This window comes from Cajanus cajan, chromosome 1 (genome assembly GCF_000230855.2).
Source record: "Cajanus cajan strain Asha chromosome 1, NIPB_CcT2T_4, whole genome shotgun sequence".
NCBI classification, from domain to species: Eukaryota; Viridiplantae; Streptophyta; class Magnoliopsida; order Fabales; family Fabaceae; genus Cajanus; species Cajanus cajan.
Window position 1 is genome coordinate 89,354,065 of NC_138517.1, and position 20,475 is coordinate 89,374,539.

General features: G+C 34.8%; 2 protein-coding genes across 3 annotated transcripts; one reads left to right on the top strand and one right to left on the bottom strand.

The window, feature by feature from the left end:
* Window positions 1-665: 665 nt before the first annotated feature.
* Window positions 666-9,545, top strand: LOC109814072 (phosphoglycerate mutase-like protein 1). Of its 2 annotated transcripts, none has more exons than XM_029274510.2 (10): window positions 666-867; window positions 1,276-1,349; window positions 1,461-1,568; window positions 1,711-1,790; window positions 2,701-2,863; window positions 7,049-7,123; window positions 7,252-7,361; window positions 8,707-8,826; window positions 9,111-9,152; window positions 9,240-9,545. In XM_029274510.2, exons 1-10 carry the CDS (start codon window positions 735-737, stop codon window positions 9,301-9,303), a joined length of 969 nt encoding a protein of 322 aa, XP_029130343.1. In that variant the 5' UTR covers window positions 666-734; the 3' UTR covers window positions 9,304-9,545. The 2 variants fall into 2 exon arrangements, with proteins under 2 accessions (XP_029130343.1, XP_020234000.1); XM_020378411.3 differs by having other exon boundaries at window positions 671-867; window positions 9,232-9,545.
* Window positions 9,546-9,602: 57 nt separating this feature from the next.
* On the bottom strand, window positions 9,603-19,915 carry FAAH (fatty acid amide hydrolase). The gene is made up of 20 exons (XM_020378406.3): window positions 19,793-19,915; window positions 19,571-19,680; window positions 19,378-19,438; window positions 18,981-19,168; window positions 18,756-18,885; window positions 18,558-18,635; window positions 18,337-18,484; window positions 17,458-17,570; window positions 17,297-17,372; window positions 16,887-16,958; window positions 15,869-15,920; window positions 13,257-13,337; window positions 13,082-13,165; window positions 12,881-12,984; window positions 12,640-12,732; window positions 12,387-12,455; window positions 11,792-11,856; window positions 10,782-10,843; window positions 10,178-10,273; window positions 9,603-10,032 (listed from the first exon to the last, which is right to left on the bottom strand). The coding sequence occupies exons 1-20, from the start codon at window positions 19,869-19,871 to the stop codon at window positions 9,970-9,972; spliced, it is 1,824 nt and encodes a 607-aa protein (XP_020233995.1). The 5' UTR covers window positions 19,872-19,915; the 3' UTR covers window positions 9,603-9,969.
* Between the last annotated feature and the right edge of the window lie 560 nt (window positions 19,916-20,475).

Consider the following 20,475-nt stretch of genomic DNA (forward strand, 5'->3'; position numbering starts at 1 on the left):
AAATGCATGTTACATTTACATTTCCTCCATTTCTTTATCAAAGTCACTTCTAATGTGTTTGGATAAAATATTTCTCGAATTTCAATATACTATAAATGAGAATTTTATATTTTTAGAATTCATATTCAATTGAAAATTAGATCATTAGGGTTAGCCTAATGGTTGGGTGGGGAGGAGTTAAGATAATTAGAAGCATGATGACCTAGATTCAATCATCGTTGCAGTGATCTTTGTAATTTTTCTTATATTTACAAAAAAAAAATATTCAAATTCAAACATACCTTTTTTTTTCTTTTGTAAATAAAAGAAAAAAAGTAAGAATTATATTTCCTCTCAAAACTTATTGAGAAGGCGTTTTGAATTTTTTCTTTTCGCAATATTTATTTAAACTTATGAAAATAATATATATAATAATAATTTTAAAGTTATTTGAATAAATTATGTAGTTAAGTTAACTCTTATTAAATAAGTCGAAATTGAAAAGATTTTATTTATATTTAACAAAATTATTCATGACAATTTTATAAATAGCACCTACTTATTCTAATAACTTTTGCCACAAAATTATTAGTCCGTAAAGTCATCTTCTCTCTTAAATAATTCTTAAACTAATAAAATTATTAGTAGTTATTAAGCTAAACATGCCTATAATAGCGAGTAAAGAAATTTAACTCAAATTTACAAACAAGGCGGTCCTTCAAGTCCTATTAGAGCGGCAGGAACAGTCACAGAACATGAGCATGAACATCAGGAGTATGATGGCAGTAACTGTAAGTTGCAGCATCTCAATGTTGTCACCATCTTCTCCTTCTTCACTTCGCGCATTTCCACTCCTTTCTCCTCCTTCCGCTCTCTGCTCCTTCTCCGGTACCTCCCAACACTTTCCTTTTCCTTTTCTTTCATTCGCCACGCAAATTTTACTTTCCCTACTTTTTCTGTGAAAAACACGTTTAGCTTACATTCTGTTATAGGAATAGAAGATCTACCGATGCAGTGTTCAAATAGTTAGGGAAAAAAGTTTGAATAATTGCAACCGATCAATTTCCTTAACGATAATTATCACGCTGTTTGTTGATCTAGACTTCCTGCAATGGTTCTTGTTCTAAACGTGCTTCCCTGTGCATAACTCGTTATTTAGTGAATTATTGGTAGTTTGGATTACTTGTGATAACGAGTTTTTTATTGGTCGATTGTTGATATCATTTTGGATCTCAGAGGGATTCTGATATGTTACTTTTATTTCCCGTCCTGTTCTGTTGCGTGAATGTTTACTAGGTTTGTCAGAGACTATGGATTGTGGTGGTGGTCCATGTGTGTTTCCGTTGAACCGTTGCAAAACTGTTCACCTGGTTGGTATTGAAATTGAACTCTCTTTTTTAGTCAACACACTGTATCCGGTGTTGACTTGAAGTTGCTATGTAAATCAAGGCATTGCCAACTTATAAAACCCATACGTCCAGGTCAGGCATGGACAGGGGATCCACAATGTAGAGGGTGATAAGAACTACAATGCATACATGAACCCTGAATATTTTGATGCACATCTTACTCCATTAGGCTGGCAACAGGTAAAGCACGACAGCTTATTGTGTGAAACGTGTTTAGAAGGGATAAGCTTACATGAGTTGTGAACTTGTGATAGTTTAGAGATGGAAAAGATTGTTTGGTCTCATGAATCGTGAGTGTGTGATTATCTTTTGCTGCTGACAGGTTGACAATTTGCGTAAGCATGTTCATGATTCTGGCCTTATGAAGAGGATTGATCTAGTCATAGCATCTCCTTTATTGAGGTATCTACATTCAATACCTTTGTGCTGCTTTAGTGGTGACTCAAATGCTTTATATGATTGAGAAACTGTAGTCTCTATAATTCTTGAAAGAGTAGCTTTGGCATGCTTTTTCTTTCTTTTCCTTCATGATTGGCTTAGACCTCCTTCAAGTTTTCTGGCAACTGTTTTGGGTTTGGAAACGCTGCACTATTTTGCAATGGCTGAGAAAGGTATTCTCTGTTTATGTTTGTTGTATGATGTATTTGTATCTGCAACTTGATCAGCTTTTATTGATGATGAATGTGATGGACTATGGTTGTGTCTGACTACTGACAAGCAACATCAGATGGGCAATCTTTAATTGCTCATTTTGAACATTGGTGTGCCTAAACCATGCTGATAAAACTTGTGCAGCAAGTCCATGTATCTCATATATTATCTTTACAGGTAGAAATTACTGCTGAAAAATATAATTGCTGGCTAATTAAATGGGAAATATTTTTGTCTTGGAATCAATTCAAGAAAGTGTTCTCTATGTATGTGCTACGTTGGTCAGATGGCAACTTATGTTATCAGAATTTAGATTATCCATCTACATCTGTGAACCCAGTCATCACTAAGTTAAAAGTCTCTCCCTCCCCACAGTTTATGGAGGGAAAGTGAATTTCTTTAGTATCAAATCAAAATTAATAGTGCATTGGTTATTTGGATTAATGGTGCTTCATTTATACATGTTTATTCATTTACTGTGCTAACTCTTTTCAGTTATGCAGTGTCCTCGTGAATGAGGTTGCATTAGTTGATAAAAGCTGAGTTTGGACATCATCCATATTAGGGTTTTGCAAGCTATCCATATTCTGGGTTTATGTAGTTTATATTGGATTGTTGTTCTTATGAATTGATTGAAATGACCTACAATGTAAGGTTTTAGGACTCTACAAACTGCTGTTGGGGTGTTTGGAGGTGAGGACTACACAGACAGAACAGATGTGCTACCTCTTATGGTGGCAAATGCTGGAAACAGCAATCGTGCTGCAATTTCAAGTCTGAATTGCCCACCAATTGTTTCTGTTGAACTTTGTCGGGAACATTTGGTATGCCATTTTATAATTTGAACATCTTTTTTATTTATTGATGCATGACACTCTTCTAGGAGATGATCTACATGGGCATGGGCATGTTTTATCTTGGTAATAAAAATATTTTCTCTATCAAGATAATGCCTGCAAAGGTCAGAAAATTCATATCCTGTACTTAAAAAAGGCGGAAGGAAAAGTTCAGAATATTGTTACTTCCAAATCAATAGAATTTTTCCTACATCTTATGTCATGCACTGAGATTGAAGGATGAGCAAGTCTTTTAAATTCAGGCTTACTTGCCAATATGACAGACAGATGTCCTTTTTTCCTTTTTAAAGATCTTGCTTAAATAATAGGTTATTTATGTGCAGGTTTGGAAAATATTAGGGAATATTGAAAATACACTAGATTGCCATGAGAATTGAGATGTTGAACTTTAGACACACTACAGAGAGTGTCAGCAAACATTGAGGCTTGTTTCTTGTGTGTGTCTAATGCTATACTCCCTCTTCCAGACTGAAATATAAGTAAAAAAGAATGATTCAAACTTGTTAAGGAAATTAATTAACATCGTTTAATTTTACTAATCTCATTTAAAATATGAACTTCTTTCCTAACAAACCTTTATTGGAACTTAATATCAAGAATAAAAATGAGTCCTTGGAAATAACATTTAAATTAAATGAAGGGTATTTTAGGGGTAATATCATTAAATAAGATAAAGTTAGTTAAAATTTGTTTATATTGTAGTTTGAATATGTTGAGAGAAATGGTAAATGCAATGAACATTTCCTTGTGTATTGCAAAATGAAAGATATGTTTATATACAAAGTAATGGGCCTAAGCCCATGTGGTCAAACTATATCTAACATTCCCCGTCAAGCTGGGGTATATAGATCATATGCACCAAGCTTGTTACAAATATAATCAATTCTAAGACCCCGTAATGATTTGGTGAAGACATCTGTCAACTGATTAATAGAGTTAACAAACTGAGTAGTAATATCCCCTTCTCTCATCTATGTTCAATTAGGTCATCCTAGCCTTGTCAAGCTTCAACACCTTGTACCACGTCTGTCTAAGTTGTCTCATTTGTCGTGTGAGTCGTGTGTCAATTACGCAAACATAGTCGTAGTTCCTTTTCTCGGAGTGTTCTCAACTGAGCGTTGTCTCCTTTTGCTTTAGCTCACTCGGATATTTGGGGGCCGAGTCGGGTTAGGTCCACTTTAGGATTTTAATATTTTGTAACTTTTATTGATGATTACTCTCGATGTACTTGATTATTTTTAATGAAAACTCGATCTGAATTATTTTCCATATTTCAATCTTTTTATAATGAAATTCAGAATCAATTTGGTGTTTCTATTCGTACTTTTCGTAGTGATAATGCTCGTGAATACCTCTCTCACTCCTTTCAAGCCTTCATGGCTTCCCATAGTATTCTGCATCATACATCTTGTGCATGTATCCCTCAACAAAATGGGGTGGCCAAGCGCAAAAATAGACACTTAATTGAGACCACTCGCACCCTTTTACTTCATGGTCATGTTCCTCAACCTTTTTGGGGTGATGTTGTTCTCACTGCATGCTATCTCATCAATCGCATGCCATCTTTTGTTCTCAACAATCAAATACCTCACTCTATTTTGTTCTCCAATGGCCCAATCAACCTCTCCACCTTCTACCTTCTTGCGTCTTTGGATCTACTTGTTTCGTTCATAATCACAGTCCTGGTCTTGACAAACTATCCGCTCGGTCTCACAAATGTGCTTTTTTAGGGTATCCTAGGTCTCAAAAAGGGTATAAATGTTTCTCACCCTCCCTTCGTCGCTATTTAATTTCGGCTGATATCACCTTTTCTCGAGTCTTCTTTCTACTTTCTTTCTACTTCCTCTTCTTCTGCACCTGTCCTTGCCCCTTCACCCACCCTTCTTGCCTTTGATACTCCTCCTGTGTCTGTTGTGTCACCTGATCCACCACCTCCGCCTCCCCTTCAAGTTTATCATTGTCAGCAATGCTCTCGCCTTCCTACTGGGCCCCTTACCGACTCTACTCCGGTGCCACCACTTTCGTCCCCTCCGGCCCAACCACCTGAGTCCGACCTCCCAATTGCCCTCCGGAAAGGTAATCGTTCTACTCGAAATCCTTCCTCTCATTATATTAATTTGAGTTATCACAGGTTATCCTCTTCCTAATATACTTGTCTTTCTTCTATTTCCTCTGTGTCTATTCCTAAAACTGTAAGTGAAGCCTTAGCCCACCCTAGTTGGAGACAAGCCATGATTGATGAACTGTGTGCTCTTCAGAACAATGGTACCTGGGATCTTGTTTCTTTGCCTCTTGGGAAGTCTGTGGTTGGATGTCGATGAATCTTTACAATCAAGGTTGGTCCTGATGGCACCATTGATCGCCTCAAAGCTCATTTGGTCGCCAAAGGTTATACTCAAATTTTTGGATTAGACTATGGTGACACTTTCTCTCCCGTTGCCAAGATGGCCTCTGTCCGATTATTCTTAGCCATGGCTGCTCTTCGCCGTTGGCCTCTCTACCAACTAGATGTTAAAAATGCCTTTCTTCATAAGGATTTGCTAGAGGAAATTTATATTGAGCAACCTCCTGGGTTTGTTGCTCAGGGGGAGTCTTCCGATTTGGTATGTTATCTCCGCAAATCACTTTATGGTCTTAAGCAGTCTCCAAGGGCATTGTTTGATTGATTTAGTACCGTAGTCCAACAATTTGGTATGACTCAAAGTGAAGCTCTGATACCATGTTGTGAGAAATGGTAAATGCAATGAACATTTCCTTGTATATTGCAAAATGAAAGATATGTTTATATACAAAGTAATGGGCCTAAGCCCATGTGGTCAAACTATATCTAATAGAATGGAATGGGTAAGAAATAGGGTGAATAGAGTGGAAATAGGATAGTGAAAATAAGTGAAGTTGTTTGGTTGAGGAGAAATAAGAGTGTGAAAAATTAAAAGGTGGTGGACTCCACTCTCTTATTTATTTATATTTATTTATTTCTCTCGCCTCTCTCTTATATGTACCTTATTTCTAACCTATTTCTTTTCAATCAAGCAACTAAATTTCTACTCTATTTCTTACCTATTTCTACTCACTTTTTATTTCTCTTCACTCTATTTCTCACCTATTTCTTTTTCTCTCAACCAAACACACACTAAATAAGATAAAATCAGTTCAAATCTGCTTATATTGTACTCTGAATGGAGTAGCTATTATTATTATTTTAAGAATAAATAAGGTTTATGTCTATGAGTTCCATGCCATGTATTATCACGAGGCAAGTCCAAAATCTCAGCTTCTTTCGTAAGCTAAGCCATAATTAATCTACCACTTTGTAGTTCATTATGTTCATACAGTCAGCAAACCATTTACATTTTTAATTGCATACAAGCTTTATGGCATTCCTGCCTATAATATATAAAATTTACACAAGTCCCCTTTATTTTCAATTTTAAGACATGAATTTCAAATTATTGCCCATCTCTAATTTTATTTTTTTTTTCTAATGATTCCCTCCAGAAAACAAACAATTCTAATTATATTTTGTCTTGTAACTCTGTAGGTCTGTTCGATGCACAAGTTTTATCTAGTTGATATAATAACTTCATTCAATTTACTCAGACAATATGGCATTTTAGGGATGCTGATATATAATGGAAAAACTTGACCAACTTTAGCCTAACAGTAGAAGTAGTTGTTAGTGGGCATTGAGCATTTACACAATTTGAATGAAATAAATTTGATTTTTTTATTTCTAATAAAGACTTGAATGCAACAAAAATGTGCAATATCCTCTTCAGAACAATCTTTGATATTTTTCTAAGTTTGAGATTAATGACATCATCGACCAACTATAATGGCTACTGCAAGTAATATAATGTATGAATTCTGAACAGCAACGACGGATTAAATTTTTTCAACGTCATTGAGTAGCTAATGTATAAAAATATGAAATCACGGATTGAATTTTAAATTTTAATTTTGGGATGCATGTAAAATAACTAATAAAAGACAAATATTACTTCTTCATTTTCTTTCCCCCACCACGATATTGTCAGAAGTTAGCTTTTTATGTTTCAAGATGATTTTAGCACATTTTTATATTAGCTTCGTTGTTCTTGTTATTGACGTCAACATATGGACCCTCACATATTTCCGTGTTTTCTAATGCAGGGAGTTCATCCCTGTGATAAAAGAAGAAGCATCAGCGAGTATCAATTTCTATTTCCTGCAATTGATTTTTCAATGGCAAGTACCTAGATTTTATCGCATTATGCACCCTTGTGGTTTATGATTTCATAGAAGACTGCTAACATTTTTGCTTAGCTGTACGAAAATTGGACAAATTATAATTTGTTTTCTCTGGGTTTGCCAAGTCTCTTTTATTTTCTTTTCAGATAGACAGTAATGAGGATACTTGGTGGAAGGCTGATGTTAGAGAGACAAAGGAAGAACTTGCAGCCAGAGGGCTGAAGTTCATGAACTGGTATGATTTAGTTACTGGTAAATTGTAGTTTTTACTTTATTGTTCCCATTGGGCTTTACTAACCCAATCAACTTCTTTAACCCCACCAATTGCATGATTAAACCTGACTACTAGATCCAACTTGAGGAATATAATCAGCTATACACATTTAAAGTTGCCAAACCACTAAGTAACAGTCAGGTGAATCTGATTAAAAAAACTCTTATCTCCTTACTGTCATTGTGCATTGAGTACTAACACTACAATCTTTCTCATATTCTCTGGTATTGGTTAAAATTTATTCAAATTACAAAATAAGGAGACAGACTCATTAAATAAGTAGTAAGACCTAGACAAATTTGTGGTTTTCAATGAACTTCAATAAATAGTAGAGTATGTGCATAAAAGAGTGTATTAGAAAATATGTTGTTAGCATTTTTCATTCTATGCATAATAACCACGGGAGAGAAGGGGGGAGAAAACACCTTATTTGAGTGAGCACCTAGGAGTAGGAGTTATGATGACACTAGAGGACACACATCCAAGTCTTAAAGGACTCCATGTATTTTGTGAAAAGTTAACCTTCTCTTCCACTTGTGAATTATATTAATTTGGTACAATATTAAATGTCTGATTTGCTGCCTCGGCAGGACCCATCTGGCACTGCATTACCTCGTGCAGTGGTATTTTAGTAGGGGCCTTAACCCCCTGCCCAGCACCCAAATAAAAATTTGCTACCTCAGCAATACTGAATTTGGGAAATACCCTAGAATAGTAGAATTGGACTTAAATGTTTTACATAGTTAATACTTGATATATTCCTACTTTGTGATTGCTCTTTATAATATATTGAAAGATCAACTTGGTTTTCTTGAAATTAATGTAGTTATCACGTTCAGTGTTTTGTAGTAGTTACTAGTTACTATATACTGCTGAGTAATGTGTGAAGCTGCTCTACGGGCTGTCACGTATCATTTGTGTTGGTCTGTTGGTGAGAAATAAATAGATATCTTCTTTCTGACTGCTTTGTTGTTATTCGAACGGGTGTATTGTTATCTGTTATATATTAATTCAGATATCTAGTGATTATTGGTAGTTCAAGATTTATGCAACTTTTGTTGGAAATAAATATACATTTTTTTCTTGCAACTTCACATTACTTTTTTGTAAGTAAATAGAAATTACTACCAAATACTAATTTGGATATCTAGTGATTATAGGTAGTTTTATTTATGTAAGTTTTTGTTAAGAAAAAGCAAAATATTCTCTCTTTTTCCTTGTAATTACTTTCAATTACTTGTATCTAACTGGAACTTGCCGTCAAATATGTTTGATTCAGTTGAGACTATTTTTCACTCCATAACAGGTTGGGGACAAGAAAAGAGAAGGAAATAGCGATTGTGACGCATAGAGCATTTTTGTTTCATACTCTAAGCGCATTTGGAACTTATAGCCACCCCTTGGCAAAGAAAGAATTATCAAAGCAGTAAGCACGTAGTTTTTTGTTATTCACGTTCTCTTGAGCCAACTTAGTTAATTATGTGTGATTCTTTTTAAATGAAAACACCTTCAAGGATTACCTAATATAATTCAGTCCTCGCCAATTTTGTTTGCATTAGTTCAAAGTACTATTCCCGTTGTTTTCAGCGTTGCATGCCGATTCATGTGGTGCTTTAAATTTTTAAACTTGGGATTAAGTTCTAGACTTCTAGTAACTGGTATTGTAATATGTTGGGCGGAATAATTGACTGGTTTCACGATTCCTTGCAGCTTTGCCAACTGCGAGCTTCGCTCCATGGTCATTGTTGATTGGTATGAATACAATCTAAACAATTTTAAGAGCCCCCTTTTCACCTCAATCAGGATTTCGTGATTTATCATTACCTTGTAGTGTGACAGGATAGGATGCATTAACCACAGAAATATGAGGCAAGATGCCTTCAGGGATGGACTTCTCCTCTAGTGATGTTGCGCATGAGAACGCCGACAAAAGAGGTTCTGTAGATATTTTCATCGTGACTCTCAGGAAATCTAGCATGATTATTTCAAATTTTACAAATTATGCTTCGCTTGAAATTGCTATGATTGTCTGCAGCAAGAAATATTTTATGAGAAACATTTGTCCAACAAAGTAATCTCGTAACTCACGGATCTCAGTTATTACAATTACAGCAAAGTTGAATATCATAGGTTGTGATTGGATCAGTGCATAGTTCTTTTTCTCATTCATGTTTATTTATGGTCATAAAGACTGACCCTAGGTTAAATTTAAACACGGAATATATAATTGCTCAGTATATCACTTAACGAACAACAATGTGGTAAATATGAAATACAAATCCGATAACAAAGAATTATAATCTTTAAGAGCAATGCTGAACATTCTATTTCTTGCACAGATATTCTTCTACATCTTGACAATCTGCACGTTACCTTCACCCGTTATTATCTAAACATGTGTGCAGAAATTATTTCCTAAGAACTTGTCAAATTATAAATCCTTTGGAGAAATAAGATAGCCCGAGGATGAAAGCATCCAGAGCATTTTCTAAATGGATAGCGATTACCAAATAATAACCAGCAAGTCTCCGGTCATTTATAAACCGTAACCAGCCAAAACATCTGAGCTTCATTTAGCCTTCAGAACGTCATAGTATGACGCGGGCCTTTTCTTCGACTCACCGCAGAGTTTCTGAATAAATTAGGTAAAACTTTTACCAAAAATATATAATTTCAACAATAATGGATAGAATGATAAGATAATTTATATATCACACAGTGCGGAGGCCAAGGTGGTAGTAGCACTTTTTTACATCAATGCATGACAATATACGTACCTCCACTGCAGAGGCTATACGCAGAATAGTAGCTTCCGCCCATGGTCGACCCATTATCTGCAAACCTATTGGAAGTCCTTCTTTATCGTAGCCGACCTATTGACAAAACATGTTAGTTAAATGAATAAGTGCATGTTTCGGAACTTGTTGGCGTCAATGCAAATGGTATTTCACGAATTTCTAAGCAGGAAATCAAGAAGCAACATTTTTTTTGCTTTGGCGTTGACCGTAATTTTTTTTTTTTTTTTTTTTACATTAAACTAATTCTCAAACATGCACAAAGTAAAATAGGATAAGTGCCCAGTTTGGAATAACTTCTGGTTCATTAAAACTTTTGGGTTCAGATAAATATTTAATTCTAACTTACAAAAGTCTAAAAAAAGATCAGTAAAATATTAGGTTGATTTTAACTTATGCAAGCAAGAAGTTTAATTCATTTTACTTTGTCGATCATTTTTTTTCTCTTATAAATGCTTGTTTGAAAAAGTTATCCAAACTGACCAAATACCATTCTATTAGCTATAAAAATGGCATTTAACTCGAGTGCTCTTCGGAACAAAATAACAACCACTATTCATAATTGATTCATTTCACTCTCACTCACCGGGACAGAAATGGCAGGGAATCCCAGAAGATTTGCTGGAACAACGAACTGCATAAGGTTAGCTGAAAAACAAGCTTTGAGTTAACATATATCTTGAGACAAGTTATTACATGACAGGCAGAGTTGCCGCAATCATGGTATAACATTATAGACATGAATGATTATGTTCTAATAGGGAAAAATGATTAATGAATCAAGAGACCAGTGCCTCAATACAGATCCAACCCGAAAATTTTAACGATGTTTTGTGCTAATGCCTGTTCGAATGGAGTACCACAATGTTTAGTATATATAAATAATTGCAACCAACATTGTGACACTTAATATTCGGACAACAACGATAAAAATAGATTTTAATGTCTTACGGCTATATTTAGGGGCAAACTTTTACTTGATTCTTTTGTTCCCAAAGTCAAAATTGTTCATTAACTCATGTTATATCAACGGAAAAGTATACTTAGGACAATACTTAGATAAATTCCTTATATGCTTATTAAGTTCTCAAATTAAATAATGACAAGTAGATTTTATTTTTTCTTTTTGAATTCTGGATCATTCTTAATGAAGTCTATTTAATGTAAGTAAAATCATCATCTGTATGGTCATCTTTTGATTTGAAAACTTAATAATGAGGAAATTGATTTAAATTTGTTCATTTACTTATGCTCATCTATTTATATTAGAACAAAACTTCAGTGCAAATTTAGATACATTTGATACTATTCTCTAATCAAAATTAGAATCTCACCTCAATAAACCAAGTAATAAAGGTTGAAATTAAAAGTTAGCATTAGTTATTGAGATGAAAACATCAATTTTAATTGAAGAATAGTATAAAAATACTTAAGAAATTGTACTTAAATTTTGTTTTTTTTGTTTTTTATATTATTAGAGTGCACGAGTAACAACAATATGTGATATCAATTATAATGTTTATTACAATGCTGCTTTGTAAATCGTTACAGAAGAAAAATATCCTGAAGCGGCAACTTAAAGGGGAAGCTAATTACCTGTAGTCTGCATATCTGTTTCACCACTTTTAAGAGCACTAGGAGGAATTTTGGGTGCTGTCATGCTGTTACAAACAAAGACAGTTCAGGTGCAGTTCCTCCATATGAATTATTCCAGCCATAACAATAAGAGGTAGTTGAATTTGAAAAAATCTGTTTCCATATCAATGACCCAATCTTTTTCAGTCCCACCATCCCCAAGATTATCCATAAATATTACAACCCACAAAAGCTGCTGCTATTAGAACAGACCAGAGACAAATCATCACATCTGATAGGACAGTTTGTCTTCTAATCTTTTTCTTTCTTGGCAGGATATCAGCATAGGCTAAGTAGATTTCTGATGTTATTATGAAAATATGACCTATAGTCATACCAATAAATTAACAAATGCCAGAAAACATATATATTGTTATCCAGACCGTAAAAACTAATTTCCAAGTCATTCAAAGAATTATAAAAAAAAACAAAAAAAAAAAAAAGCAAATCCACATTTTTTTATGGGAAAAGCAAACCCACATTAGATCAATTGAACTGAATTTGGCAAAGTGCAGGGGTCTATTACTCTAGGAGTAATCTACCATATTATACATACCCAGTTGTTGGAGTTACTATGACATCCACTTTCTTGAAAATCTCCATGTGGTAATACATATTCCTCCGTCTGAAACATTCACATTAAAATTTAGAAGCTACATACACAACTTTTTGGGTATGGTTTACATCAGATAATCTGTGATAGTAGTTATTTTTGAAATTGTACCATATCATTTTCCAATGTCATCAGTAAAAGATGTTTAAATAAAGGAACATAAGTTTGTTATATTTGTTATAAACTCTCGTCTCACCTAATACATTGGGCTGCAACATAATCTGCTGCTGTAAATGACCGGAAAAGTGCCAAACTTGTACGAGTATCATATGTCAATTTTACACCTTTCCTGTGAAAGAAAAAAAAATAAAGGAAACCACCATAAATTTTTATAGCCACTGCCTAATATTAACCACTTTTAATAACAGACAAGAAGGATGTCCTTTTAACAAATTGGACAACAAAACGAAATAGTTTCAATATATAGTCAAACATACCCGTCTTCACAATCAGGATTCAGTGAACACATGCATTCAGAGCCAATGGAAACAACATGGGCCGTTCGCATCTCAATAAGCTCTGGTATAACAATTTCTATCATCTTCAAATAATAGAGAAATTTGCACCACTTAGTCCTGTTTAAATTTATCATGCTTATCTAGAAATAAAGTGCATTACATGATAGGTGATGAACTTACTTCACAACCATATGCCTTTGACAGCAGATTAAGAGCATCTTCACATTTATCGGATACTTCAGTTGAATGCACATCATTAAACCACTTCACAAGAATAAATATATAATTCAGAAGAAAAAAAGTATATCACATCAAACCGAACAAAAAATCGTTTTTGAAAGGATAAGGTGATTACCGGGGTATACTTTCCTATTCTTAAAGATCCCAAGACATTTGAATCCTCGTTGGATGACAGAGTTGGCAAACAAGGTGGTGACTACAATAAACACAAAAATACATGCATCATCCTTACTAAATAATGGAAAAATTTGTAATAGAGATTAGAGAATAAAGTATAGAATAACTGAACAAGAGTTGGTTTATGATAGAAACTGGTTCAGATACAAATGAAGGAATGAAATATATTATGAACCTTAATTGTCAATCCTGGCGCCAATGTGTTTCAGAATCATGAACAAAGCAAAAACAATAAAATGAACATTCCCCTGGACTTTCGAGAGTTCCAAGTCTCTCCCGATTCCTTTACCAATTCCCACACAATATATGACTCCCCTCCCGACCCCTCTTCCTATTTATAAACATCATCAGCCACTTGACTCGCTAACTGGCTAACTGACCCATAATAACTAAGGCCCTCAACTAACAGACGTATCAATACTCTCCCCCTAAACATTCACCTTGTCCTCAGAGCAAACAGCTTGTGGCTGCTGAAATAAAGTCCCATATGTGCTCAAGTTGTCTGAAGCAGCTTACTGCAATATTTTTGGCTCTGAATAGTCAATAGAGAAGAACATATACCCGTCTTCACAGAATATGCTCCATTCTTCTCTACTACTCTGTTTTCAGCAATATTTTTGGCCATGAAACAGAGCATCCAAACCATTGTAGTTTTACCAAGAAGATCTCGGGGCTCTCTAGCCAACTGCACTACTATATGTGGTCGTAGCTGATGATTACCAAGCTCCTCTGCTTCATTTTGCTTGACTTGGCCCACTAGGACATGGGATCAACTCAATTGCTGTGATTTTTAGTTTGCTTCTCCTCCTCCCACTTCATTGTATAGTGATGGACTCACTAATTTGGAAAAGAAATAACTTCCTCATCCAGAATTCCAATTCTTCTCCTTACTCCTTTGGGCTTGGTCCATCAAGCCTTAAAAATAAGTTCCCTTTGTGTTTTTCCATCTTAGCCCTTTCTTCCTTCTCCTACAGATGTGTTGTGTGTCGAGAGTTCACACATACACATTATCTCCACATTGGTAAGATATTGTCTGCTTTAGACTTAAGCCTTCATGATTTTGCTTTTGGACATCACCTAAAAAGTCTCTTAACAATGGACTTTGTATATATATAAACTCATGTCCATCATTATGTTTGAAATGTTGTAAGACTTTGCTTGTATCCCAACAATTCTTCCCTCGAAGGACCATGGTGGTATTAGAGCCGATGGTTGATTAGGTGACCGGTTGGCGAGTTCAATGGACAATAAGTGGCATCAGAGCCAACGATCAATTAAGTGAGCGACTCAACGAGTATGATGGAGTTGATAGGTGGTAATAGGATCCCTTGTATCAAAAGTCATCATAATGGTGAGTCTATGTGTGGAAGAGAGTCTTCCCGATAACATGGGGGTTAGAAGGCATGTCCCGCTATCTCGTGAGTTAACATGATGGAACAATGGTGCTATTACTTAGAGCGTGACTCAACTCTATGAGCCACCATCAGATATACTCGTGAATTGATAGTATTTGCTACAAATGGGAGTTAAACCATGGTCTTTTGTTTGAAGGGAAGATTTTTAGGAAACAATCAAAGTCTTACATCCTTCAAACAAGAGGATGAACATAGGTGATGTCCAAAAGTAAAACCGTGAGGACTTAAACTCAAAGTGAACAATATTTTACTAGTGTGTGAAACCCTCTGGTGCACTACAAGACGCTTCTAGGGGAAGCCATCATTTGCATGGGGCACTTATGCAATTATTCCACAAAACCCAGTCACAACTAATGACCCACCTACAAAGAGAACTTTTCCCTCCTTCTCTTTCACCTCCATTTGATTTCTTCATATTTTTCATCTATTGTTTTCATCCATTGGTGGAATGAGTTCTTCATCGGCCACAACTATTTTCATGTTTATTTTTCTAGGTATAATGATCAAAATTAAATGTGAAAGTAAAATTGAAAACACTGTATTAATGGTGAAATTAAGGACTGTATCACAAAGATATCAGATCCTGTGATTCTAGGTATATTGAGAGAATACAGAAAGGAAGATAAGATGTCCACATCGACTAGGAATATGACCAAAGTAGTCTTTATTAGACTTGAGAAATCCTCTCCCCCCCCCCATCCCTTAGCTAGCTTTTAGAGACACTCCATTTCTAATATAGCACCAGAGCCTATCTATATCTAGTTTATATGTTTGGTTATTCATAGATGTACTTCATAAAGTGCCCAATCTTGGACATGAGGAAAGTGTGGTAAGATGTGCCACATCAACTAGGAATATTGCCAAAGTAGATTTTTTACAACTTGGGCAATACTCCTCACTTGAGCAAAATTTTGTGATTGCGTTAAGAACAGGCTATTTCTAATAGTAGCTATGTACCCCAATCAAATTGAACTGTGCTAATTCGCTCTTTTCTACCATGTACAATTAGTTCATCATATATACTTTTCTTATTAATGAGAATATCAACAGTAGGATTAAAGAATTGGATCTCCCCCCACCCCTACCCCAACAAAAAAAAAATTATATATATATATATATACACACACATATATACCGGTCTCAAACTGATTTTACTTGCAGGTGATGTACCCAACATTGCTGCATACCTGAATCATTAGGAACAAAAATATCTGTTAAATATCTTCAAGAAGCAAGCCATAGTGATACAGGTTTTATACTTAATATAAAAAAATGAATTACTAAATCAAACAAGTGAAACAACTAGAAGTGCCAATATGTACATGTACCCTTGAAGTCAAGTATATGTGTAATTGAGGGAAAGTAAAAGCACTGAAATTTAGTAACCCCTCGTTTGAGTCAAGTATTAAATAAAAATATCCGTGCAGTGAGCAGAAGTCAATAATATTATAGGAGAACTTTCAATTGAGAAGCTGTATCTGGAACAACAGTACTTCCGACATATGCGCAATAATAATAATGGCAATGATCAGCCAAGGAAAGTTTCTGCCAATGTGAAGGAGTTTTAAAGTTAAATAAAAGCAAACATACAAAAGTGAGGTATAAAGTGTAAACCACAGAGAGTGGCGCGGATGTTATAATTTACCCCAGGCATTGTACAAGAATTAAAGCTTGTAACTCATTTAGTTCCCATTGCTGCATTAATTTGAGAGCATCTTATTTATTTTGGTTGAAACTATCTCTTAGATTCTAATAGCCAATTTACCGAATAAACTGTTTACTTAGTACTGAAGTTCCCAGACAAAGTTTCTACATATATAAACACCATTTTGCACAATGAAAAATTTGAACCCAATTAAAATCAAGCATTATTTAACAATGATAAGCTTTGGAAAAGACACTTGCCTAAGCTTTTAGCATGTAAGTTAATAGAAATAGTAGCAATTCTTAAACAACCAAGAGGGAGTTGGCTAAAAAACAGAATTAGAAGAGAACCAGGGTAAGTAAATCTAGAAAGAAACTTCCTATTAATGGAGGATTGATGAAAAATGGCTTGAACTTTGAGTCGTGTAAAATTGAGAGCAGTCAGTTCAAATGAAAGACCTGGTAAAAGAAGAAGCATGAAAGAGAGAGAGGAAATACGCATTGCATACACTAGCATGACATCCTCCACCGTTGAAGCAATGGGTCCAATAATTTCCACAGTCCCAGAATCACATAATGACCTGTAAATAAAAAGAATGTGGGAGTTTCAGACTTAACAAATTTAGCTAGTCAAACATTGCAATTGTTTTCTAATACAACAAAATATTTCATTACTATATCTTCTTTTTTAATTATAACCATTTGAATAATGAATATCACAAACTCTGGCATGTCAAGATTTTTGGAGACTTCATACAAATACTATTCAGGCATATAGTACAAAGGATCACAAAATATAATTATTCCTACAATGTGATCAAAAAACCTATAAAATAAAAAATATAATAAAAAAAACACTTTCTTGAGGACATATGAATAGCTGGTAATGATTGATCCATCACGTAGTGCAAGAAATTACCCCTCCATGCTTGTCCGACCATAAGTTGTTTTCAATCCCACCACACCACAAAGGGAAGAAGGAATACGGATTGAACCTGCCCTTTTCCAAGATTTTAAAAATAAATTATGAAGAAAAAAATAGAGCCAAACAATTAGTTTAATACATTAGATTTGCACAACCTCCACCATCAGTTCCCAATGCAGCAGAACATATTCCAGAAGCAACAATTGCAGCTGGACCGGAAGAAGATCCACCAGTATACCTATCAGGGGCATGAGGATTTCTTGTAGTTCTGCAACTCAAGAAAATTCAGTTGAATAATCAACATTCAACAGGCATATATTCTGATGAAGAACATAAGAAAATTACTAGCAAACCAAAACAGTTTTCAAGGTTATGTAAGAGATTTGTGGCAATTAATGGCGTAGAAAACTCTCCTCTAATTTCCTAAAGGCTTTTGAGTCTATTGACACATGTCCTTGTGATAGAAACTTCTTCTCAAATTGCAGAAACTAGGGAACTGGATGCAGTAATTGCAGAAAACAAAGAAGAAAAGACAACACAGGTCATTTGATATACCTGTAACCTCTTGTCTAATCTAATCCCACACTCAACTCCTGTTTACCACTCCAAACCGACTCCCTTTCTTTTTATCCCTTTAACAGATTCCCTTCCTGCCCCGAGCTTTCACATTGGCAGATCCCCTTACCCGTGATATCTTCATTGTATACAAAGAGTGTGCAATCTCCATCCCCACCTACTCTTCCATTTCTTTATGCGATAAACCTTTCTTATAGGAGAGAGTCAATCGTGTTGGCATATAACATTTTGTTCCTTTCAATAATAGTTCTAAACTTCTAATCAACAAAATGAAAAACAGAGTGAAGTGGTCAACATGACATTTCTAAGCATCTTTACTTTTGTGTCCTGATTTGGAAGAAGGAAGAATGGACTACATTTAAAACCTGTAAATATATTAGGTAAAGCAAACTGATATCTTTATGTTGATACTTGATAGTGTCATCAAGATTTAAATTAACAATATATAATAAACTTACCCGTAATTAGAATTATTTCCTGTTGTACCCATGCCTAACTCATGCATATTTGCCTTTCCTATGAATATGACACCACAGCTACGCAATCTTGAAACACAGACTGCATCCTTCTTTACAGTGCGTACCTCGTGCATCCATGTAGTTGCACCTGTCATCATCAGAAGAAAATTCAAAGCTTTTTCCAATTATTTGGACAAAGTAAGATGCTAAGATGTACTTACCGTTAGATGGATGAGGATAACAATCTATGTCATCTTTGATGGCCATGAAAATTCCATCCAATACCGATAATGGATTTCCTACATAGTCAAAGTCCAAGAATATAACATTGGTAATTGTCTATGCCTATTCCTACCATGTCTCAATGTAATCATGTGAGAAGGATTTAGACTGTAAGCATCCGAATCATACAGGATTACCTGCTTCAAACCTCTGAGTAGATGCTGCTGCCTGCTTCCGGACTTCTGCAGCATCAAAGGATATCAATAGTGGTGCAGGAGGCTTATTTTTTGCATTCTCCTCTATAACTGAGATGATGTGCTCAGCAACCTATATAGTCAACACGAAATTGTTTCATTTTATTGTTTAATTTTTTGAATAAAGAGAAATCTGTACTCAGTTATTACCAACTAAATGCTACATACCAATGATGGGGTTACTTCTCTAGACCGATAAGCATAAGCATAGTCACGTATTTTCCAGTACCGAAAGGATGCAGATGAATTTTCCCATAATTCAGCCACATCATAACGTGGAAGACACTTCAAAGCAGACTCAACTCTATCTTCGGGTATCCCATCTTCCTCAAGGACAACAACATCGGGCTCCATTTCTAAATTAACGTTACAGACATCGAGATAGGTGATATAACAAATAAGCATCCTAAATGCAATGCAAATAATTTGACACAATTACTAATTTCCATTATCTTAAATAACTTAAAATTTAAGTAAACCCAACACAAAAGACCACCTACAATTTAAACATAAAAATATATTGAGACTGCAAATTGACAATTGACAAATGTGGAGAGAGAACCACCTTGAGGTGGATATTCAGGTTTGAACATGGGTTCCTCGGGTATCACAGTGTACTGCAATAACTGTTCATAATCGTAAGAAGAAAAAGATAGACAACAGTTAGTCAATTTGCTATGCTACTGTTGTATCATTCGTAAATGATAATGAACAACCGAAACAAAACACTTCTAGGAAAAAAATAATCATACACAAACCTGGTTAATTTTATTTTGTTTCTTCAAATAATTTATTATGATAGGGCCTATCAGCGGAGCTTCGAGTATCCTCACAAAGAATCTAAATACAAATCCAGTCAAATGTGGAGCTGCAAAAAAAAAAAAAAAATTAAACAAAAGAGGAAAAAAATTGAATCAAATGTTTGTAGTAGAAACTGAACATTCAACTTGATTGCAGAAGAAGCAAGGCAGTGAAGTTACCTTGCACAACCTCTCGTTCGTACTTGATGGAGGACAAGTCAACATCCTCCGCCGGCGTCATCGCACGCTTTTTCCCCATTGTTGAAGATCTCGAAACTCGGATGATCCTTACCTTTCAGCTTCCTAATAGAATTCGAATTACAAAAAAACAAAAGAAATAAATTCTGAAATCGCAGGAAGAAGAAAACAGAAAAAGAGAAAAACCAGAGATAGAAAATACAACAAAGTTAGCGAAGTGCGATGTGAAGGATGAACTAAACTATGGTGATAGTAAGCGTTTGGTTTCATTTGTTGGGAAGGGAGAGCTAAGTATCAATGATTTTGAGTCCGGCGCTGTCATTGTCATAGCCATTTATAAATGCTCTTATCGGAAAAACCACAATATCATTTTCAAACCTGTTTCCTGTTGGTAAAACCAACAAACTCTCTGACTATATTGTTCCCTCCATTAAAATCTTCATCTACATTACCACCCTCTCGTCAGATTCATAATCTTTAATTTTAAATTATACTTACAATTTGAATTTCTGTGACAAATGTGTATTTGTTGAATTCTACAAATTCAGATTAATTATAATGTAATTTTTATGAATTTATTTATTCATATATATATATATACATACTTTTGTTAAACTTTATAATAATTATTTTACAATTTATACTTATTATAATTTTTTATTGAT